This window comes from Danio rerio, chromosome 14 (genome assembly GCF_052040795.2).
Source record: "Danio rerio strain M-AB ecotype USA chromosome 14, GRCz13ab, whole genome shotgun sequence".
Lineage (NCBI taxonomy): Eukaryota > Metazoa > Chordata > Actinopteri > Cypriniformes > Danionidae > Danio > Danio rerio.
In genome coordinates, this window is record NC_141034.1 from 19,734,375 (window position 1) to 19,754,885 (window position 20,511).

The 20,511-nt window shown below is 36.3% G+C and overlaps 1 protein-coding gene across 2 annotated transcripts in view; it reads right to left on the reverse strand.

Moving 5' to 3' along the window:
* Positions 1–20,511, reverse strand: part of fgfrl1a (fibroblast growth factor receptor like 1a) — a 119,570-nt gene that overhangs the window by 93,330 nt on the left and 5,729 nt on the right. The window contains exon 1 of one of the 2 annotated variants that reach the window (XM_087280280.1): positions 26–1,424. The exons of the other annotated variant lie outside the window; for it this stretch is intronic. Coding sequence (XP_087136406.1) covers positions 26–254 — 229 coding nt within the window. The 5' untranslated portion in view covers positions 255–1,424. Of the gene's footprint in view, positions 1–25; positions 1,425–20,511 lie in introns of those variants that run through there. 2 annotated transcript variants of the gene reach the window in all.

Genomic DNA, 20,511 nt, shown 5'->3' on the forward strand with positions numbered 1-20,511 from the left:
GCATAATGGGGTCCAAATGAAGTACCTGTATAAAATGACAAACACAGCACTTCTGTAGTTTCCCGTTCCAATCTCCCCCTTCCCCCTGTCAGCTTGTCCTTGTAAAGCACTTTAGCCCTGTATTCAGAGCGGCGCCACAGGAGAAGAATACCCTGACCCGAAAAAGCACGGCCAGATCCGACAAAGTGTCCATTGACTGAAGGGGAAACCTCACGTGGCCGGCAATCCTGGAATATTGTCTCAAATGAATCCATCGTCGTGGCACTTGTACCTGTCAGTGTACATCGAATTTTGCCCTAGCCGGCCGCTGATCTGTCATCTGCCTGCCGGTTATTTTCCTCTCCTCTGCCGTCACGTGAGGCTTTTTTCCCTGGCTGTTCCACCCCATCAACAACCTTCGTCTCCATTTCCGCTCCCGCTCAAAATAAAATGATCAGGCCCATGGGAGCGGGCCGTGAATCAGCTATCCTGACAAATATTTTTAGAAACAGGGCCTCTGCATGAAACACAGCTCTAATATCTGTAAAACACATTCTGTCTGTAAAAAATAAAGAAATTGGAAGCGTCTTAAAGAGACAGTTCAGGGAAAATGATAAGTTTTAAAACTTTCTGAAAAATGTGCTGGTTGGTCTTTTTTTATCCAATTCAAATGAATCACTGATGGCAAAATGGCTTTTAAAAATAGAATGTTTGTTATAGAGGAAAAAAAGATGCTACTGCTAGCTGACCAGAGAAACTTAACAACAATGTTTGCTGAATGCATTGAATTGAATTGTCCAAAACAATGAAAATGTCAGCATTCATCTACCATACTAAACAGGTTTAAGCCCTGGTCAGATCACACGATTTTCTTGACGTACTGTAGGGTGTCGTGAGGAGTCATAAACGACAAATGGGCGTTGTGATACAAGATTCAATTGTTTCTTCAAGTGTAATGTCACATAGTTCAAGACAACCGATACCATGTCTGCGACGCCTCACAACACAATCACAGAAAGTCTAGCATGTTTAATTTCTTCCCCGATCTTCACGACAAGTAGCGTCACGTGGATGACACTGGACAATAGGAGCACGTCATTTATCAGTTATATCTGCAGGTGCTGCCGTTAATCCATTGGTCCGACAATAAAAAAGGCTGCATATTTACTTATGAATGGTTCTCGGGTAGGCATGGGACGATAACCGTTTTCAAGGTATACCGCGGTTTGGAAAAGTCAAGGTTTTAAAATTGTCAAATTTCTGCAATACCGTTCCTAAGGTATGCATACGATTTTTTTATTTACTTTGTTTGTTTTTAGGACAACAATATGTTCAGCAGAAAAGACAAAATCAAGTAATTGTGTGGAATGCTGCATTTATTCCGGCGAATTAAGTTGTCCCAAAAATCATATCTCGTTTCCACTCATTTGAAATAAGTAGATTGAACAAGCAACAAAAGTCATATTTGGCTGCTTGGACTTCCATTGTAGGAATACAAAAACAAAGTCCAAGCAACCAGACATTTTCTAAATATCTTATTTTTATGTTCTACAGAAGAAAGAAACTCAAACAAGTTTTGAACAAGGGTGAGTACATGATGAAGAGTTGTCATTTTTGGGTGAACTAAGTATTTCTAACAGCACAACATCCTAAAACAGCACAGTAAGATGTAGAGTTGGACCTAAAAAGGACAATAGATTTGGGGCTTGGAAAATGACACCCACACCTGTTACAAAAGGGCCCCTTATATCCCTATATAGGTAATTTTATCAGGCCTGATTCTTGGAGGGGCTGAGAGACATATAACAGCCAGCAGCAGATGAAGACTTTCACAGGTGCAGGTCAAAACCACTCAAAACAACCCCCTATGTCCACACTAATTAGTGTGTGTGTGTTTTTCAGCATTTTGATTGTATTTTAAATATTTACCTCTATAGGGAGCTATAAGCTGTTCTGAAAAAATCTGCAGCTCAGACTGATGCATATTTGACCAGCATCTGTGATTCCCAAGCACTGAGAACACTCCTCCATCTCTCACACACTTCACACATTCCAACTGCTGTGTGGATTTCAAACCCAACAGCTGGCTGTGCTTTTCACTCTTATAACACTCACAGAGAGAGAGAGAGAGATTCAGAGTAAAGACTCAGACTAGGAGACTATGGCATTGAGTTAGATATGCATAAATGAGTGTTGTTAAGTACAGCAATGTTGCATTTCACCATTGCTTAAACTGTGGGCATTAGGCATGGGACGATAACCATTTTAAAATTTATCCGCAGTTTGTAAAAGTCAATGTTTTAAAAAATGTTCGGTTATACTGTTCCTAAGGTAAATATAAGTGTTTTTTTAATGTTTTTTTTTTTTTTTTTTTTTTTTACAATTTTATTTAGTTAAGGCAACAGTATCTCCAGCAGAAAATAACCCTCCACATCAAAAGCTACTGGTCAGAGATTGGTTCAGCAAACAATTAAGAAACAAATCGTTTATAAACCAACATCCTATGCTGCTATGTGCATCCTATGTGCTATGCAGCTGAACAGTGCAGTGGCCTACTAACTTTATATCCAAAGAAAAGAAAGGTATCCAAAGATGCCTTTTCAAGAAATCTGGTTTGTAAACTAATTAATGGTTTATTTGAATTATCTAACCTGACATATAAAAAGTTTCTTTAAATATTATATATTACGTTCAATAGGATTTTTTGTTGTTGTGTTTTTTACCCAGAAGAACATATTTGAGAGCAGTAATCACAATACTGTCATACCGTAAAGTCGTGTTATTTTTATCCAAGTTATTCATACTGTCAGAATCGTATACCGGCCCTTGCCTAGTGGGCATGCATAGTTAATGTATCTATTATTGTTGTTGTTTTTAATGGAACAAAATGTATGTTAATACAGCTATTTATTTATTTTTTTTAATCATAAAATGATTAGCCCTCCTGTGAAATTTCCAAGTGATGTTTAACAAAGCAAGGCCATTTTCACAGTATTTAAATAAATAAATGAATAAATTATTTAATAAAATAAATAAATAAATTAATTAATTAATGATAATAAAAAATAAAAATAATTAAATAAATAATTAAATAAATAAAATAAATAAATAAACAACAAAATTAAATAAATAAATAATTTAAAAAATAAATAACAAAAATAAATAAGTAATAAAAATAAATGAATGAATAAACAAACAATGAAAATAAATAAATAAATTGTAAAAATAAACGAATAATTAAAATAAATAAATTAATAAACAAATAAATAAATAAATAATAGATAAATAAATAAATAAATAAATAAATAAATAAAGTTTTCTTCTGGAAAAGTATTTTTTCTTTTATTTTGACAGAAATAGGTTTCTCAATTTTTCTTGAGTTTTTTTATTTTTTTAATTATTGAAATTTTTTTTGTAAGAAACGACGCAGTGGCGCAGTGGGTAGCACGTTCGCCTCACAGCAAGAAGGTCACTGGGTCGCTGGTTCGATCCTCGGCTCAGTTGGCGTTTCTGTGTGGAGTTTGCATGTTCTCCCTGCGTTTGCGTGGGTTTCCTCCGGGTACTCTGGTTTCCCCCACAGTCCAAAGACACGCGGCACAGGTGAATTGGGTAGGCTAAATTGTCCGTAGTGTATGAGTGTTTGTGTGGATGTTTCCCAGAGATGGGTTGTGGCTGGAAGGGCATACGCTGTGTAAAAACTAGCTGGATAAGTTGGTGGTTCATTCCGCTGTAGCTACCCCAGATTAATGAAGGGACTAAGCCGACAAGAAAATGAATGAATGAATATTATGTACCGTTATCATGACAAAGACAAAAGAGAATAGTCTTAAAAACAATTGGGAAATTGGGGGGTGGGTGAAATATATCTATATATTTCACAGGATAGCTAATAAATAAAAAAGAAACATGAAAAATTAACCAAAATTACATGTAATTAAGAAAAACTACTGACAAATATAAAGCTGGCTTGAATGATAATAATACATATAAAGTTACTAAAGTAAAATTTATATAAAAATCATAATAAAAGCCAGGGAGGTGAATAAAATAAAATAAAATAAAATAAAATAAAATAAAATAAAATAATAAAATAAAATAAAATAAAATAAAATAAAATAAAATAAAATAAAAGTCAGACAGACCAACTGTCGCGTGTCCTGTCTGACAATGGTGAGGAAATCTTTGTGCATTCCAGCAGTCACTTAATGTCAGTCAACTCTGCGGCTGTTGTTTAGGCACGGAAACCCTTTCACCTTGAACAGAGTATGCCAGCAGGGGAGGCATGTCATGATGGTCGAGAGACAAAGCGGGTGCTTGGTATTATGAGGGTCAGGGGGTTACATTCCTAATTGCCTTGAAAACAAATTGCAAGGGACAAGAAAAACCTGGACTGCAAACCTCCAGCAAGCGGAACAGCCAAAAAGTAAAAGTATTTGAGACCAAAATATTACACATTTGTCCAAAGGAAAGATTGAACTAATTTTAGAATAATTACAAAGTTCTTGCGTACTGAAACAGTGGCACTATAGGCTCTGTTTACACTGGGATTAAGATGTGTTTTATTGATGTGATCACAAGATAACAAAGAAGGCACATTACCATTACCATTCACACATGTGCATGAAAGTCTTTAAGTAATTTAACTTAAGGGTGTCCCAGAGGGTGGAAAACTACATTAAGAGCTTTGCAACAAACTTCTTAAATGTCATCCTTACCTAAGGCGCCTTTTCTAAGTGTTTCAATGTAATGTAGTTTTTGGCAACATAAGGCAACGGTTGCTATAGTTCCGTAAACTGATCATAGCGAACAAAGACCATAGAATACACAAGACATGTCACTCATTTTTAATTGGGGAAAAGTACAAGGGTTAAATGGGGAATGAAACTCCGCCTTCTAGTACAGGAGCCAATCATTGATTGAAAGACTGACAATTCTCCGGGGGTGGAGCTCGAACCAGATGTGAGTTTCTGCAGATGTTGAGTGATCCGAACATTTAGAAATCAAACTAAAGACAGTTGTTGTTTAATTTTATTGATTTTCTAATATGAAATTTAGTCATAAGCTTGGCAAGCAATTTTGGAGAATTTGATGTTTCCCCATTCAGATAGAATTGCTCGAACATACTGCCCAAAAGGAGTTTTAAAGATGGCCACCGAGTTAAATGACTTGCCCTTAAGGGACTCTGACTGTAGTTTCTGGCAACATAAGGCAATTGTTCCTACAGGTACATAAACACATCATAGTGAACAAAGACTTTAGAATAGACAAGACATTTCACTCATATAGTTTTGAATGGGGAAAAATGTAAGGGTCAATATGGCGAATAAAGCTCCGCCTTCTAGTGCAGGAGCCAATCAGATTTTGTGCGATTCGAAAGTTTAAAAAATGAAACCAACAGTTGTTGTTTAATTTTAATTGCCAATTTCTAATATAAAATATTTTGGAGTAATTGATGTTTCCCCATTCAAAAGGAATGCCCGAGCATACTGCATGAGAGGTATTTCAAAGATGGCCTCCGAGTGAAATGACTTGCTTTAAGGCCGTACTGACACTAGGTACAGTTGCCTCGAACCGGGCCAAAGCACGCTTCTCCCCCCTCCCGACTCCCCCTCACACCATATCGGGCCTCGGCATGCTTACGTCATCGCTGCTGCTCTGTTTAGTGAGAAGCGCTCTCTATGGCAAGCCTTTTTAGCATTTAAATCTTTGTTCTGACTCTATCAATATATTTCGAGATATCTCTAATTATATTTTGACTAGTCATAATTATAATTCGACTAGTCAGAATAACAATTAGAGATATCTGCAATTACAATTGTACTAGTACGAAATCAGATTGGAGATATCTGCAAATATATTATGACTAGTCATATTCCTCCATTGACTTCCATTGAAAAATATTTGCAGATTAGTCACAATTGTAATTAGAGATATCTCCAAATGAATTTTGACTAGTAACAATTGTAATCAGAGATATCTCTAACTGAGTTTTTACTAGTCATAATACATTTGGAGATATCTTTAATTCATCATATTTAGAGATTTACAAATATATTTGAAGATATCTCTAATTAATTTACTAATAGTCGAATTACAGCTGTAGATATCTTGAATTGGATTTTTGACTAGTCAAAATTAATTTGGAGATATCTCTAATTACAATTGTGACTAGTCAAAACTTATTTAGAGATATCTGCAAATATTTTTCAATGGAAGTCAATGGAGGAATATGACTAGTCAGTCATAATATATTTGCAGATATCTCCAATCTGACTAGTCAAATTATAATTAGAGATGTCTCTAAATATATTTATGGATAGTCAGAACAAGGTTTAAATGCTAAAACGGCTTGCCATACACTCTCACCCAGTAGCACAGGGGAGATTTCTCTAGTTATATCCTTTCAGTCGTTTGTTATGCAGTGACATGCAGTCAAATATTTCGCCAAACAGTCCTTAGGGATGCGGTGACACGCAGTCAGATATTTCACCGGACGGATCCGCCACTTTTGGCGCTCATAAACAATCATAATGCTCTCGCGCTGGATGAATGAGGAGGTCTGCTGAAGCCGCGCAGCTGACGTGCAGTGAGGGGTTTGCGTCTTTAATAAACAACGGCAGTTTGCGATCACTGAACAGTAAGAATGATTAATAAATCCATATGAAACAACCCCTTAAAAGTCACGTATCGCTTTCAGTTTCGGGCTTTGGCGTGTTTTGCACTCACACACAAGCGTACCGCGCCAAAGCCCAAGTGATCCGCGCTCAGGCACACCTCTTCCAACCGGGCCAGGGCCGGCCAAGTGAACCGTGCTTGAGCCCGATTCAGCGCACTCACACGTCTCAAACGATCTGGGAAACGGGCCTGGGCACGGTACGGATGGCATAGTGTGAGTAGGCCCTAAAAGGACTTTGTAACGAACTATGAATGCCTGAAGCTGGACTGAAACTGCTATTTCATATGGATGCACTTCTGCGCAGACATGATACGGACACGCTGTGTATATTAGTTTGTTTATTAAATGATTTTTTAAAATTATTTCTCTATGATTGTTTTTACCTAAAGTATTTTATCTAAAACATTTTGATTTGGGTGAAAATGCTTACACATTGAGAGTCATTTGCTCATTTAAGGATCCGTTTTGATCCTTCAAATTTGTAAAAGAGAAATTGTTACTAAGGACTTTGAAGCAAAAGTTAAGGGAACACTTAGATCAAGGGGAAATATTTAATGGCAGCCTTAAATTCCTTAAGGTAACCCACCCTTAGGTTTTTGCAACCCATGTTTTATTTAAGGCTGGTTTAAACTTCTGCATTGAGTGATAGTCATGCATTTATACTTCTGCATACTGTTTGTGTTGCTCTGCAATAGCACTTCTGAAACATTAGCTGAGCGGGAGGTTTTTAAATGTTCCTCTGTGTCGAGTTTTTTCCTAGGTGTTTTTTTTTTTTCTGAACGCTTCAAGTAGCTTGAACTTGCTCATTCAAAGGCAGGAACTGGTGGACGTGTAACAACTTTACTCATAAGGTAAACACTAGGGTTGGGCCGATAGATGATGCCATCGTCCATCGCCAATGGCCAATAGACAACACGATGCTGAGCCAGCATCGCCGATCCTCCACCCCGCCCCCGTTGCAAACCCTCTTGCGAAAAATACACACTTTGGCACCGTTTATACTAACACGTCTTAGTGTTAAAATGGCATTTTGGAATGAAAATGCTCCACATCCACACCGTGTTTTACCTAGCATTTCTGAAAAGCCCTCCGTCCACTGAAAACGAACATCACGTGACCACACACACACATAGCCACACACTGTCATGCACTCCTCTAAACTCCAGAGAGCAGTGCAAGTCGGATAGATTATCAAGGATTTACCGCTGGATTGCGTCTCACGATAGTTGTTAAATTTGATATTCAGACATCCCAAGTCTCCCAGAAGTTCCGGGAATCTCTCTGCATTTGCGGAACTCCTAATGGCCGCAAACGAGCGATAATCTCCCAAAAATCGCGAGTCTCCCTCCCGGTCCTCAAACAGGTCAAGCATCCCTCCTCTCTCTTCAGACACGTTGCGCGCACTCTGTCACTCTGTCAAACAAACCCATCCAACCCCTCCAAGTATAAATCAGCCTTAAGGGTAACCTAAAACTATGGAATTTCTTAGCTTAAGAACCTTCATGCAATCGGGCCCTGGCCTTTAAAAGTTTGTAAGTTTGACACCCAATGGTTGAACTAGGTATAGCATTCCTGGGTCAAAACACACACAAGCACAAGTTGCCAGATTGAGATCCAACAAGAGCACGCCCGATTATTGACCCTAAAGTAATGGTCTTAAACTCAATACCTGGAGGGCCGCAGCTCTGCATAGTTTAGCTCCAACCACCTTCAACTCGCACCTGCTTAATAGTCCTCTAGTAATCTTAAACACCATGATTCGTTGGATCAGCTGTGTTTGATTAGGGTTAGAGCAAAACTGTGCAGAGCTGCGGCCCTTCTGGAATCCAGTTTGAGACCCATGCCCTAAAGGCTGAGTCAAGGCAGATTTAAATCTTGTTCGAATATATTCTGTACTTCTGAATGCGACTGTCCACTGAAAGTCGCATTTCGGTAGCGGAATATATTCATAACGGCGTTGGTGTTTTACCGTCATGCGTTAAAAAAAATGGCTGTATTTAAATTTCTGTCCTGTTTGGTCTGTTGCAAACACCCAAATTGCTTGTCAATGCAAACCTCTTTATGTAGCATGTTGTTAGGACACAGTTAGGAGTAACAATGTAATCTGCTCACCTAATGTTTACGTTCTTAATATTTATATAATTTGCTTATTAATAACCACCTCATGTGGAACTCTGAATCCACGTCTCATTTCGGAGTCTGCGACTGTCCACCGAAGGTTGCATTTCGGTTGCGGTTGCATTCTTTAAGAGCCTTCATGACTGACTGAATAAAATACACTGTTTTTCACCAAGACAACTCGGGATGCTTGAAATGTAATTGGCTAAACTCGCATTAGGTGGGTTAAAAAGGGACCAAAACAAAGACATTCCACACACATGTTCAAAGCAGAATATCTGACTTAAGCATTGCTTTTCAGATAAATAAGAATGTTCACTTGTCATGTTTCTTAAATATCTGCAAACATATTATGGTATTTTTCATGCTTTAGATGAGTCAAAAGCTTACATACAGCACTTTTAAATGCCATATTACTCATTTAGTAACAAATTATAATATAAGCGACACATTTTCAAGCATCCATAATCAAAGCACTTTTAAAACCTTGAAAATATTACATTAAATTGAAGCATTTTTAAGGATTTCCAACACCTGTAAGGATGCCTAAAACAAGCCCTTGTTATCCTGGACTGCTGGTAGATATTTGAAACAGAGGCGTTGTGATGATGGGTGGTACAGTTAACTGCCCTGCCTTGCCTAAACAATAATAAAAAAGTTTTCGGGAAGCTGACGCATTTGCGTGCCAGCGGCCGGTGTAACTTCAAGAGATGCCTTCCATCAATCACACGCATAGCTTTATTGTTGGAGACCAGCATGGACTTCTGCTGCGCGGGGAGCATCAGATCCCTCTCTGACACATGACATATACACAGCTGCTGGAGAGCCACAGGCCCCAACACAAACTGACATGCCAAATCCCAAAGAAAACAAGGGGAGCTGTCTCCAGTCTGAGGATTGCTTTTCAACATCTCATTTGTAATGCAACCAAAAGAACAGCTGGGGATATGGGGGCGGGAGAGCCGTCCCAGACAGAGGAATCGAGGAACGTCGAGCCAGCGAGTCCAAAAAACCAAACGGAAAGCGATTCGGAAAAGTGACGCACCGGCAGACAAAACAGGAGAAATGTTATTGTAAGACCTCTCGTGTTGGGTCAGGCATGCGACCCAACCTGGCCTTCTTTCTGCTCCTCTATACTGACCTTCGACCTTTTCTGCTGAGCACTGGCCAAACACAGACCACCGGCCCATAACAATGAGCTATTCAGCCTATATGCTACAAGCAGGAAGTGCTGGTGAGCGTGTGAAATGTGTAGGACTGATTCCCAGCAGCTATCAGTCCACTGTTTAACTAAACTTTACATTTGACTGCGATTTACTGCTTGGGACACACACCGTTTTTGTGCATTTGCTATTTGCAAAGGGAATTTAAGAGCTGGACAGTCAGTGTATGCTTGACATCTGTAATCAGCTTATAGATTCCAGTCTGGGGCAGTCTACATACTGTTCACTAATTATAACTGGTGCCTATAGCACTCCAAAATAAATGAAAATGTCCCGACAAATTGGGGATAATGGAGCAAAAATATGACTCAGCATAATTAAAACAAGTCTGTAGTGTTTGCATATGTTTACTCACCAATTACATTTAGATCTGCTCATGTTGCATCACATTTCTTTACATTCGTGTCTAGATTTCGACCAATCACACCCACTTCTGCGTTTATGGATAGAATGGCCAATGAGCCATCTTACTTTGGGCTTTTCATTTTTTTTAATGTTGGTGGAACAAAGTAAATGTAAAACAGCTCAATCCAAAATCAGAAAATAATCATTAACAGGTAACTTAAGAAAAGTAAGAGGAAAAAAACTTAAATCAAACAGTCAATAAGGAAAGATTTGAAAAAAGTATTTTTTTATTTATATAATGAAAAAATGGTCAAAATAAAACATTATAAAACATGTAACTAGAGAGGGTTGCTCGAATACTAAAAAATGACTATAAACAAACAAGCTAAAAGCCAAGGGTTTAAATAAAGTAAAATAATAAAATTCTATTTAAAAATAAAAATAAATAAAATAATAAAATTTATCTAAATTTAAAAATAAAACAAAATAATAAAATAAAATTCAATTTAAAAATTAAATAAAATAAAATATGTGCCAAGCAGAAAAAAACTGTTGCATGTCTTGTTTGACAATGGTCTATTGCCTATGGACAATGGTTCCTAGAGCTACTGTAGATTGACTGGATACAACCAAGAACACTCTTGAACACTTTGCAGGAAGTGAAAATGCTTTGAGTAATAGGAAGGCCTTTTGGGAGGTTGCTGCAAGACCAGATATGGTTAGTTAACGAGAATTATTTAAATATGTATTAAATTTCCCATTTATTGTATTTTATTAACATCTACCCCCACCCCAACCCTAAACCCAACTGTCACAGTAAAGTAAAAACAGTAGTTATACTGAGCATTATTTAAGCTATCTATTAAATTACCCAATAAATTCTATTTTTTAACACCTACCCCCACCCCAACCCTAACCCCAACCATCACAATACTCATTCATTCATTTTCTTGTCTGCTTAGTCCCTTTATTAATCCGGAGTCGCCACAGCGGAATGAACCGCCAACTTATCCAGCAAGTTTTTACGCAGCGGATGCCCTTCCAGCCGCAACCCATCTCTGAGAAACATCCACACTTTGCTGTGAGGCGACAGCACTAACGACTGCGCCACTGCCTTGCCCACCACAATACTGTAAAATATTAATTATTGCTAAACAGTTTCATTAAAAAATGCTGCTAAATTGATGTGTATATCGGGGAGGGTTGGGGGGGGGGGGGTTTATATGCTCGAGCACGGTCCAACCCAGCACAACAGGGATTACCAGCGGCATAAATGTACATTGACTAAATGAATTTATGGAATATGAAACACTGGCACATTATTTTATGTGCCATACACATGAAGATACAGAAAGCTCAAGTTAGCTGCAGTTACCTATTGTGTTACACTCCTCTCTATGTATTATTTGCTGTGTGTGTGTGCTTAATGTTCGTTTCCTTTTAACTTTAATCTAGACCTCTCTAAACATGCATGATGACATCTTTACAAAGACATTAGTTTTTAGTGAGGTTGTTTACATGAACAACACAATGGCGGCATTTTCAATTTTCTAAAAAAGATATATAAATTTCTGTCTTAAAAATGACGTTGTTGGGCAAATGAAAAGAACAGGCAATACCTATAAAATGACTGGAAATGTTGTGTAAATGACCCTCAGCCTGAAAAAAAGATATGTACAGTCTTTAGTTACAAGTCATGATTCAGTCCATTTTACTCTTTTATTCACATACCATACTGTAAAAAAATGCTGGGTTCCACACAATCGATTTGTGTTGGAACAACATGAAGGAATTCAGTTAACTTATTTGTTTTTCACAAACATTATTAGATTGAACATAAAACAATTAAGTTGTCCTAAAAAACTCAAGAATTTTGTTGCTTCAGCGTATTTTGAATAGGTAGTTTAAACAAACACCTTGACCACCTTAGTGGTGAGCTCCTATAACTAACCAATTCCAGTAGCCAAAATTTGGCCATTTATGGAAAAGTTAAACTCAAACTTTGGTCGGCACAACTGCTCAGTGAACTAGTCACACATTTAGCTAAATGTTTGTACAACCCCCAATTCCAATTGGGCTGTTTTTCCTCTTTTCACACTCCCATCATTACGAGCACCTCCCCCATTGAGTAACAAGATCCCACACCAGCATCCAGCCACCGTGAGAAGGTGCTCCCCAATTTAAGCTGCTGTGAAACTCTGTTAGCCACTGGAAGAATCGCCATATGCCCACAACTCGAGACCTTTTGGTGGATCTTTATGGCCTAATCAAAATCACATCAGCCAGAGTGACACAGATCAATAGCAAAGTCATAACAAAAACCTCAAGGGGTTCCTGTTTAAAAATCCAAATAATCTGACACCATGAAAATAGTTGGAGAAAATCCAAATAGTAATAGAACAACATACTAGCTGCTTTCAAATTGCATTATGGGCTATTGATCCCTGCTCTGACCACTTTTGGGTTGAACATATCAATTTAATACAATATGTTGTATAGTAACATGTCAAAATAATTCTGTATAATACACTCTAAAACCCAATAAGTTAAGGTAACTCAAACCATTTGAGGAAACCGACTGCAACAAACCATTTAATAAAAATAAAAAAAACTAATCCTAATGAGTACTGTGAACCTAATCCATTTGAGTAAATAAAGCCAAAAAAATGAAGAGAACTCAAACCAACTGAGTTCTGTAAAACCCATTAAGGAACTTTTCAAGTGAACTTACTCCATTTCAGTTGAAGTAATGATGTATTTAAATAATAACTTTTTTCAAATGAGTAGAATTAACTTTCAGTCAATTTTGAGTTAACTACACTCATTTCATTTGATAAAGTTGACCGTTTATAGTGTAACAAAACTAGTCTAACTAAAACTCACATTGCACAATTTTTTCTACCATATTTTACATCTTTGTCTAACCTGAACAATATATTGTTTCAAACTAATAAAGATGTCAATAAAAGTATAGGGATAGTTCACCCAAAAATTACATTTCTTTCATCATTTGCACACCTAGAATTTTTTCCTCTGTTTAATCCATCGAACCCAAAATAGATATACTTGAGAATGTTGGAAAATGGTAACTTTTCACATAGTATTTGTTTTTTCTATAGCATGGATGTCAATGGTAAATGGTTTCCACTGTTCTTCAAAATATCTTCCTTTCTAATCAACAGAAAAAAAAAAAAAAAAAAAAACTTGAACTGGTTTTGAATGGTGGTAAATAAAAAGGTCCTTTAGAGTGATTAAACACTTTAAACGAACACAAAAGTTACCTCAATGAACAGATAAACAGATAGTCAATTAACAGATATTTTACAGCTTATGAAAAAGTCTTAAATGGCAAGTAATTGACCAATAGGGAAACTACCAAGCTATGCCACACGACGTCACGGGTTCAACTACGCAAACCAGTTGCAAAAATAAAACGGTTGTAAACATGTCGTGTTGTGCGGTAGAATGCCAAATTCGAAAAATAGAAAATTTAAATTTTATCGTACACCACACTGCTTTTAATGCCAACCGCAGACATCTTTGGCTAACAGCCATCGGAAGAGCTGAATGGAGTGAGGACTAAACAAAAAATGCTGGACTCTGCAGTTCTCCTGGTATATCAGGTAAGTTCACGCTATGCTGAATCATACACATGACTAGTTTTTGAAAGCAGCAATGATTTCAGCAAAAAACTGTTAAATATGGTGAATTAAATTGCGGACACTGAATGAAATGTAAAAATACAAGATTACATACCCTGCCGTACAGATGCAGTTCGCTGTCAAAATGCATTTTTTTGCTTGTTGATGATTACCCAAGCCTTGTACAGTTCCATCGTCTTTCCTTGTTTTTGGCTAGGCAGAACCTCTGGTTTTAGCACTCCATAGTGTTAAATCTGGTAATCATGGAACATTATTTCTTGCACATGATCACACTAACAAAACTGTAGGCATCCAAACACTTGTAGGCCTTTAACTTCTCTCTTGTAAAATCACTTGTAGTTTCAAAGAGATAGTTGTATATGCTGTTATAATGACAAGCTGTCAAGGTAATGACAAGGTTACAAGCTGTTATAATGCACTGAAAGCATTATGTAAATAATACATATAATATGTCATCAATATAACTTATCTCTAATACAACAACAAACTCTGTACCGCATCAGATGTCATTCCCTCGCTGCAAATGCTAGCGCTCCCGTTTTTTTTGTGCAACCTCGTTGCGCGCACATCCTGAATGTTTACAAACCGCCTACAAATTCGTCTATACATACAAATAAATCATAATAAATAAATAAATCAGAAATGTGCAAGAGTAACATGGATTTTAAATGTAAATGAAGGCATTGGTAAAGGATTGTGTATTGGTAAAGAAAATGAGACCATTTATTTTCCTCAACCATTTTTCCGCCTCATTACAGAAGAATGTCCCTCACATTCTATTGCAAATTGGAGTAGGTGACACAAAAATGGCCACTATGTAAACACCATTTGACTTCACAATAACTACTTTATTGGGCCTACTTAAATGTTCCTTGAGTCTTCCTCAATGGAAATGAGATTTACAGCCTTCTTTACTCGAACTCCACTTCTGCTTGCAGCAAACCATGCATCCAACCGTCTAATTGGTACTAGTAACCGTGTTTCCAAGGTTTAGACCACAAAACCCATTCAGGGAAAACTGGAGGATATAGGAAAACTGATAATAATCAACTCGTACACTTTAGAGAAAGGGGGAGGGGGGGGGGGTGCAGAGCTACAAACTGTAACATCTAGTTTCTTAAACTCAGTAAATTAACTTCCTGGGAGTCTCACTGGTTGAAAAAAAGTGGAGGAAGGAGAAAGATCACTCATAGGCTCTTCTCTTAGTTTCTGCCTGTTTCTTCCAGAAATGCAGATTTAATGTCCATCAGATTGGAGTTCATAAGGCTGTTTACTTTGCAAGCAGACCATCTGACTGTTTGCTCCGTTGAGATTTAGGATCCACACATCTCAGTGAGTATCGACATGTGCTACAAGGGTGGTCTACATCAGTGTAAACAAATCAGCACATGCCTACAAACACTTCAGACCATCTTCAGAGCTCAGCCTTACCATATGTTCCCAGAGCGATTTTTGACCGTCCCTTAAAGGGATAGTTCACCAACAAACATGAAAACCTTTTGTCATTTTATGTAGTCTCAGGACATTCAAGATTTAGGTGACTTTTTTATCAGTAAAATCAAGTCAACACCGGCACTTTTAACACTGGAAGTCACATTTATTCTATAACTACTAGGAACTGAAGTTGTGTTTGTACTATCAGAAAGTTGCATACGAGTTCGAGAAAAGTAGCTAGTAAGGCTGTGCAATTTGGGGAAAATATCTAATTGAGATTTTTTTGACAAATAGTGTGATTGCGATTTGATTTTATAGTCAAGCTTTAGCTCAATAATCTGTAAGTCATGGCAACAATTCTGAGACAGCTCTTGAAAATTACCTGTTTTTGTTCAGTGTCTGCGACTTTGGAACCAAAATATTCCCATAATACAAATTTTTCATATTACTAAATTCTATTGCAAATTAGGTGAAAAGTAGGTGACACAAAAATGGCCACTATGTAAACACCATTTGACTTCACAATAACTACTTTATTGGGCCTACTTAAATGTTCCTTGAGTCTTCCTCAATGGAAATGCTAATAAATGTATATATATATATATATATATATATATATATATATATATATATATATATTAGGGCTGTGAAATTAATTAAAGATCCGGTTTCAATTTCGATTTTGGCTTCTAACGATTATGAAAAACATTAATCGAGATAAACGATTATTCCACAATATTATTCCGTCAATTTCCAGTTGTACATGTGTTGCTCTGCAAAGCTCAGTTCCACATGAAAATGACTAAAAGCATTTACTGTAATGTAACGATTGCAGCACGGGATGCGCATCATTCATTGATGTACATTTGAATAATTCATATTTTTTTTAAAGTGCGGAAGACAGAGCACATGCTGTTGTGTTTGTGCACACCGCGCTTAGTTTCGGACACAGGCTAAGAGCACACACGTCTAATGCCATCTTAATGTGAGCGCTTTAATGGTCAAATACATGCACATTTGTGTCAGAGCACAGTGTTTAATGATTATTCATATTAACCCTCATTTGTGTAATAAACAAACAAGTTGAGAATCAAAAGACATGCGAAAGAGAAACCATATCAGAGCCGCACTATTCTTAAAGTGACAGCGCAATATTCCTGCTGCTGTCTGTTTTTATCATTAATCAAACAACAAAAGGAGAAAAACCCTCACTGCTCTTTACTGAAGGACTTTTGTAGCTGAGGTTTTTTTTCTTACAGTGAAGATGCTTAAAGCACAGTTTAAACATAACAGATTTAATAACTCATTTCTAATAACTGGTTTCTTTTATCGTAGCTATGATGACAGTACATTATATTTTGCTAGGTATTTTTCAAGATACTAGTATTCAGCTTAAAGTGATATTCAAAGGCTTGAAGTTATATCTTGCTTAAAGGGGCTAATAATATTGAGCTATTAAAATAGGTTTCAAAATATTTAAACCAGCTTTTATTTTAGCTGAAATCAAACAAATAAGCCTTTATCCAGAAGAAAAAAAATATTATAGGAAATACTGTGAAAAATTCCTCTGTTAAACATCATTTGGGAAATATAAAAAAAAAAGTTTTGACTTCAACTGATTGATTTGAATAATTGTGACTATTATTCTTCCCATAATCGAGCTGCCCTTATATATATATATATATATATATATATATATATATATATATATATATATATATATATATATATATATATACAGTATATATACACACATATGTATTATATACAAATATACACACACACACATGGTATACATATACATATACTGTTATACATATACTGTTATACATATAATGTTTATATACTAGATGCCATTATTCCACTTCCGCATAGTTTGGATGTGCAATTCTAATTGGGCAGAACGAAAGTGTGCTCACGATTCTGGCTAAAATAAGAATAGCAATTTTTTTTCCTTTAAAATAAAGATCACGATTTTCTCACGATTCTGTAGATGTAAAATAAAGTTTAATATGAGTCTGCAATTATTATTGTTTTTTCTCAACCATAGGGTACAACAACAATTATAATATTATGTGTACAGTAGGTCTACTGGTTCCTTTAAATAATTCTGATGTTGAAATATGTTTGAGATATGTGCTTGCAATCTGTTATTGACAACATTATTAGACCATTTTATTCTCTGGTAAAATCAGCATTATATAGACTAAAGTAGTTATACTTACACTATAAACATTTATTTTCATGCACAACGGTTTGTTCACTATGAAAGAAAAAACATATCAAATTCTTGTCGCAATCATATTTCTAAAATGCGATATGACTATTTAAATGAAGTGCACACTTTTAGTTTCGTTTTCACTGCTAAGTGTGGTTCATACTTCGCATGCGGCTCTTAAACGATCACTTTGCCACTAACTGAATATTACTAAGAAGTCGCGTGCGTCTATCATTAAGTAGGGCGGGCGCCCACCTTCTCTGTGGTAACAGCTGATGGTCAACAGCTCACGTCATGTGTGATTTCCCGGCCACGAATACAGCATTATATGAAGACAAAAATTACATTTTTAGGAGAATTATACCTTATAAATAAAGTATGTGACTCTTTTAACATCATTTGGAGGTGTCCATGTTGCTGAGCAATGTATGTGAAACAATGAAAAGCCACGTACAGCCGCATTTCTCTCCTGAACTAGAAAATATAATTGCCAGAATCATAGAAATGCTAGATTAAGATCGTCTAGGGGGTCAAATCGAGATCGCAATAGTTTTTAGATTAATTGTGCAGCTCTAGTTGACAGATGGTTTTGAGAACCACTGCTGTAGCCTATGCTGGGTTCAGTGTCAGCAGTGTTCTTTTCCCATGCTGCTGTTGGACCATGTGTGTTAGGTGGCTGCAGTGTTACAAGCAAAGAATCAAAATGCCACTGACTTCCTGAATTATTATTGTTTTTTTAATTTTGGGATAATCTCTTACACTTCTTTGATAGGTAAATTATCCTTCCTCTTCATAGGTAAATTGGATGGACACATTTCCTCTTTCTTCACATTTTTTTTAAAGAAGAAAGAAAACAAAGCAAAGCATCGCTGCTTGGATTTTTTATAACGGATTAATCAATATGCATTAAACTCAGTGTGCAAGGTTTGTGTGCATGACACTTTTCAAACACAAATAAGATCTTAACAGTTCTGCCATATCTGTCAACTGAACTCCCCCATTTAATCTCCTCTATATGATTGTAAAATACTACATTCTGTGTATTAATAGAGACGGAAAGCATTCATTTTGTTTTCACTCTATTCCTTCCAAATACCACTCAAGCCAAATCCTGAAGCGAAAACGTGAAAATCTGTTTCAGCAATGTTGATACAAAAGCACACACAAACGTATTTTTGTTCCTAATGAGCCGATGCTGAAGTTATCCCTGTCAGGGGACGTAATTCATGTCGATATCATCTGAGAGAAAACACAAAAAAATGGGAAGCTGTAACTAACAAGGCTTGAGGGTCTTAATTACAGTCTCTCAGTGTCTTGCACACAATGATGGCCATTCAAACTACGAGGCCATTGCATCATATAAACTGCACATTTTAAGGTTTTTCCTGTGGACAAATTGTTGAAATTCCTCATGGGATTGTTAAAGCCTGCTTCTGGCATGGCTGGCGAAAGGGAGATTCAAATAAGATTGGATGCGCCTTGCATTTACAAACATTACAAATTGCCCGCTGGAATGGGCAGCCATGTGCATGGAATTGGATGATAATTCCTTTGCTTCAAGATGCCTGGACCCATAAACATTGCAAGGGCCTCACAACGGCAATGTTTCTTTGGCAGCACTGCGCAAAATACACTTCCGTTAACAACGGAAAATATTTGTCATTTGGCATGAAGCACTCCCTTCACGTCAAGGACAGAGGAACTTTACTCTAAAAGTCCAGCGCTAACTATAATTCGATCGCCTTTCATTATGTCAAGCAACACAAAAGCAAAAACAACTTAAGTAATACTTTTAAAGACAAAACTGACTATATATACAGTTGAAATTAGAATTATTAGCCCCCCCCCCTTTGATTTTTTTTCTTTTAAATATTTCCTAAATTATGTTTAACAGAAGAAGGAAATTTTTACAGTATGTCTGATAATATTATTTCTTCTGGAGAAAGTCTTATTTGATTCATTTTGACAAGAATACAAGCAGTTTTTAATTTTTTAAGAACCATTTTAAGGTCAAAATTATTAGCCCCTTTAAGCTATATATTTTTTCGATGGTCTAAAGAACAAACCATCATTATACAATAACTTGCCAAATTATCATAACCTGCCTAGTTACTCTAATCAACCTAGTTAAGCCTTTAATTGTCACTTTAAGCTGTATAGAAGTGTCTTGAAAAATATCTAGTCAAATATTATTTACTGTCATCATGGCAAAGAAAAAAATATATCAGTTATTAGAAATGATTTGTTAAAGCTAGTATGTTTAGAAATGTGTTGAAAAAAACCTCTCCGTTAAACAGAAATTGGGGAAAAAATAAACAGGGGGGCTAATAACATATTCTCTTAACTGCCTGCTCAACCAAAGGGTTGGCCATATTTTGACTGTTTTAAATAATGACTGTTAAAGTAATTTAAAGAATGACTGTTTTAAATAATGCTTTACACTACACAGTATTGTTGGTAAAAAAAAAAAAAAAAAAAATTCAAACAAACATGATCCTGTTGCACTACTACACTACACAAATATTTCATGGCATGTTTAAGAAATAAAGATGATTTAGTATTCAAAAATGTTTTATTTTGATTTATTTTTTTATTTTTTGGTCTTATACTTTTATATATTTTTCTGATTTTCATTGTATATGTATTCATTCTTAATTCAGTATTTTTATCATAAAGCGATATCTTAACCATTTGGTAGAAGTTGGTATTTTAGAAATTATGGGATGTGTAGAAAAAAATGCATTGAGTGTGTTAACTAGCAACATTAAGAGTTAAATGCAATCCAAAATTTGTTTTCTTGGTGGGGTTTCTGGTGGAAAAAAAAACAAAATAAGTTTGACTTCCTTTTGTTATCTC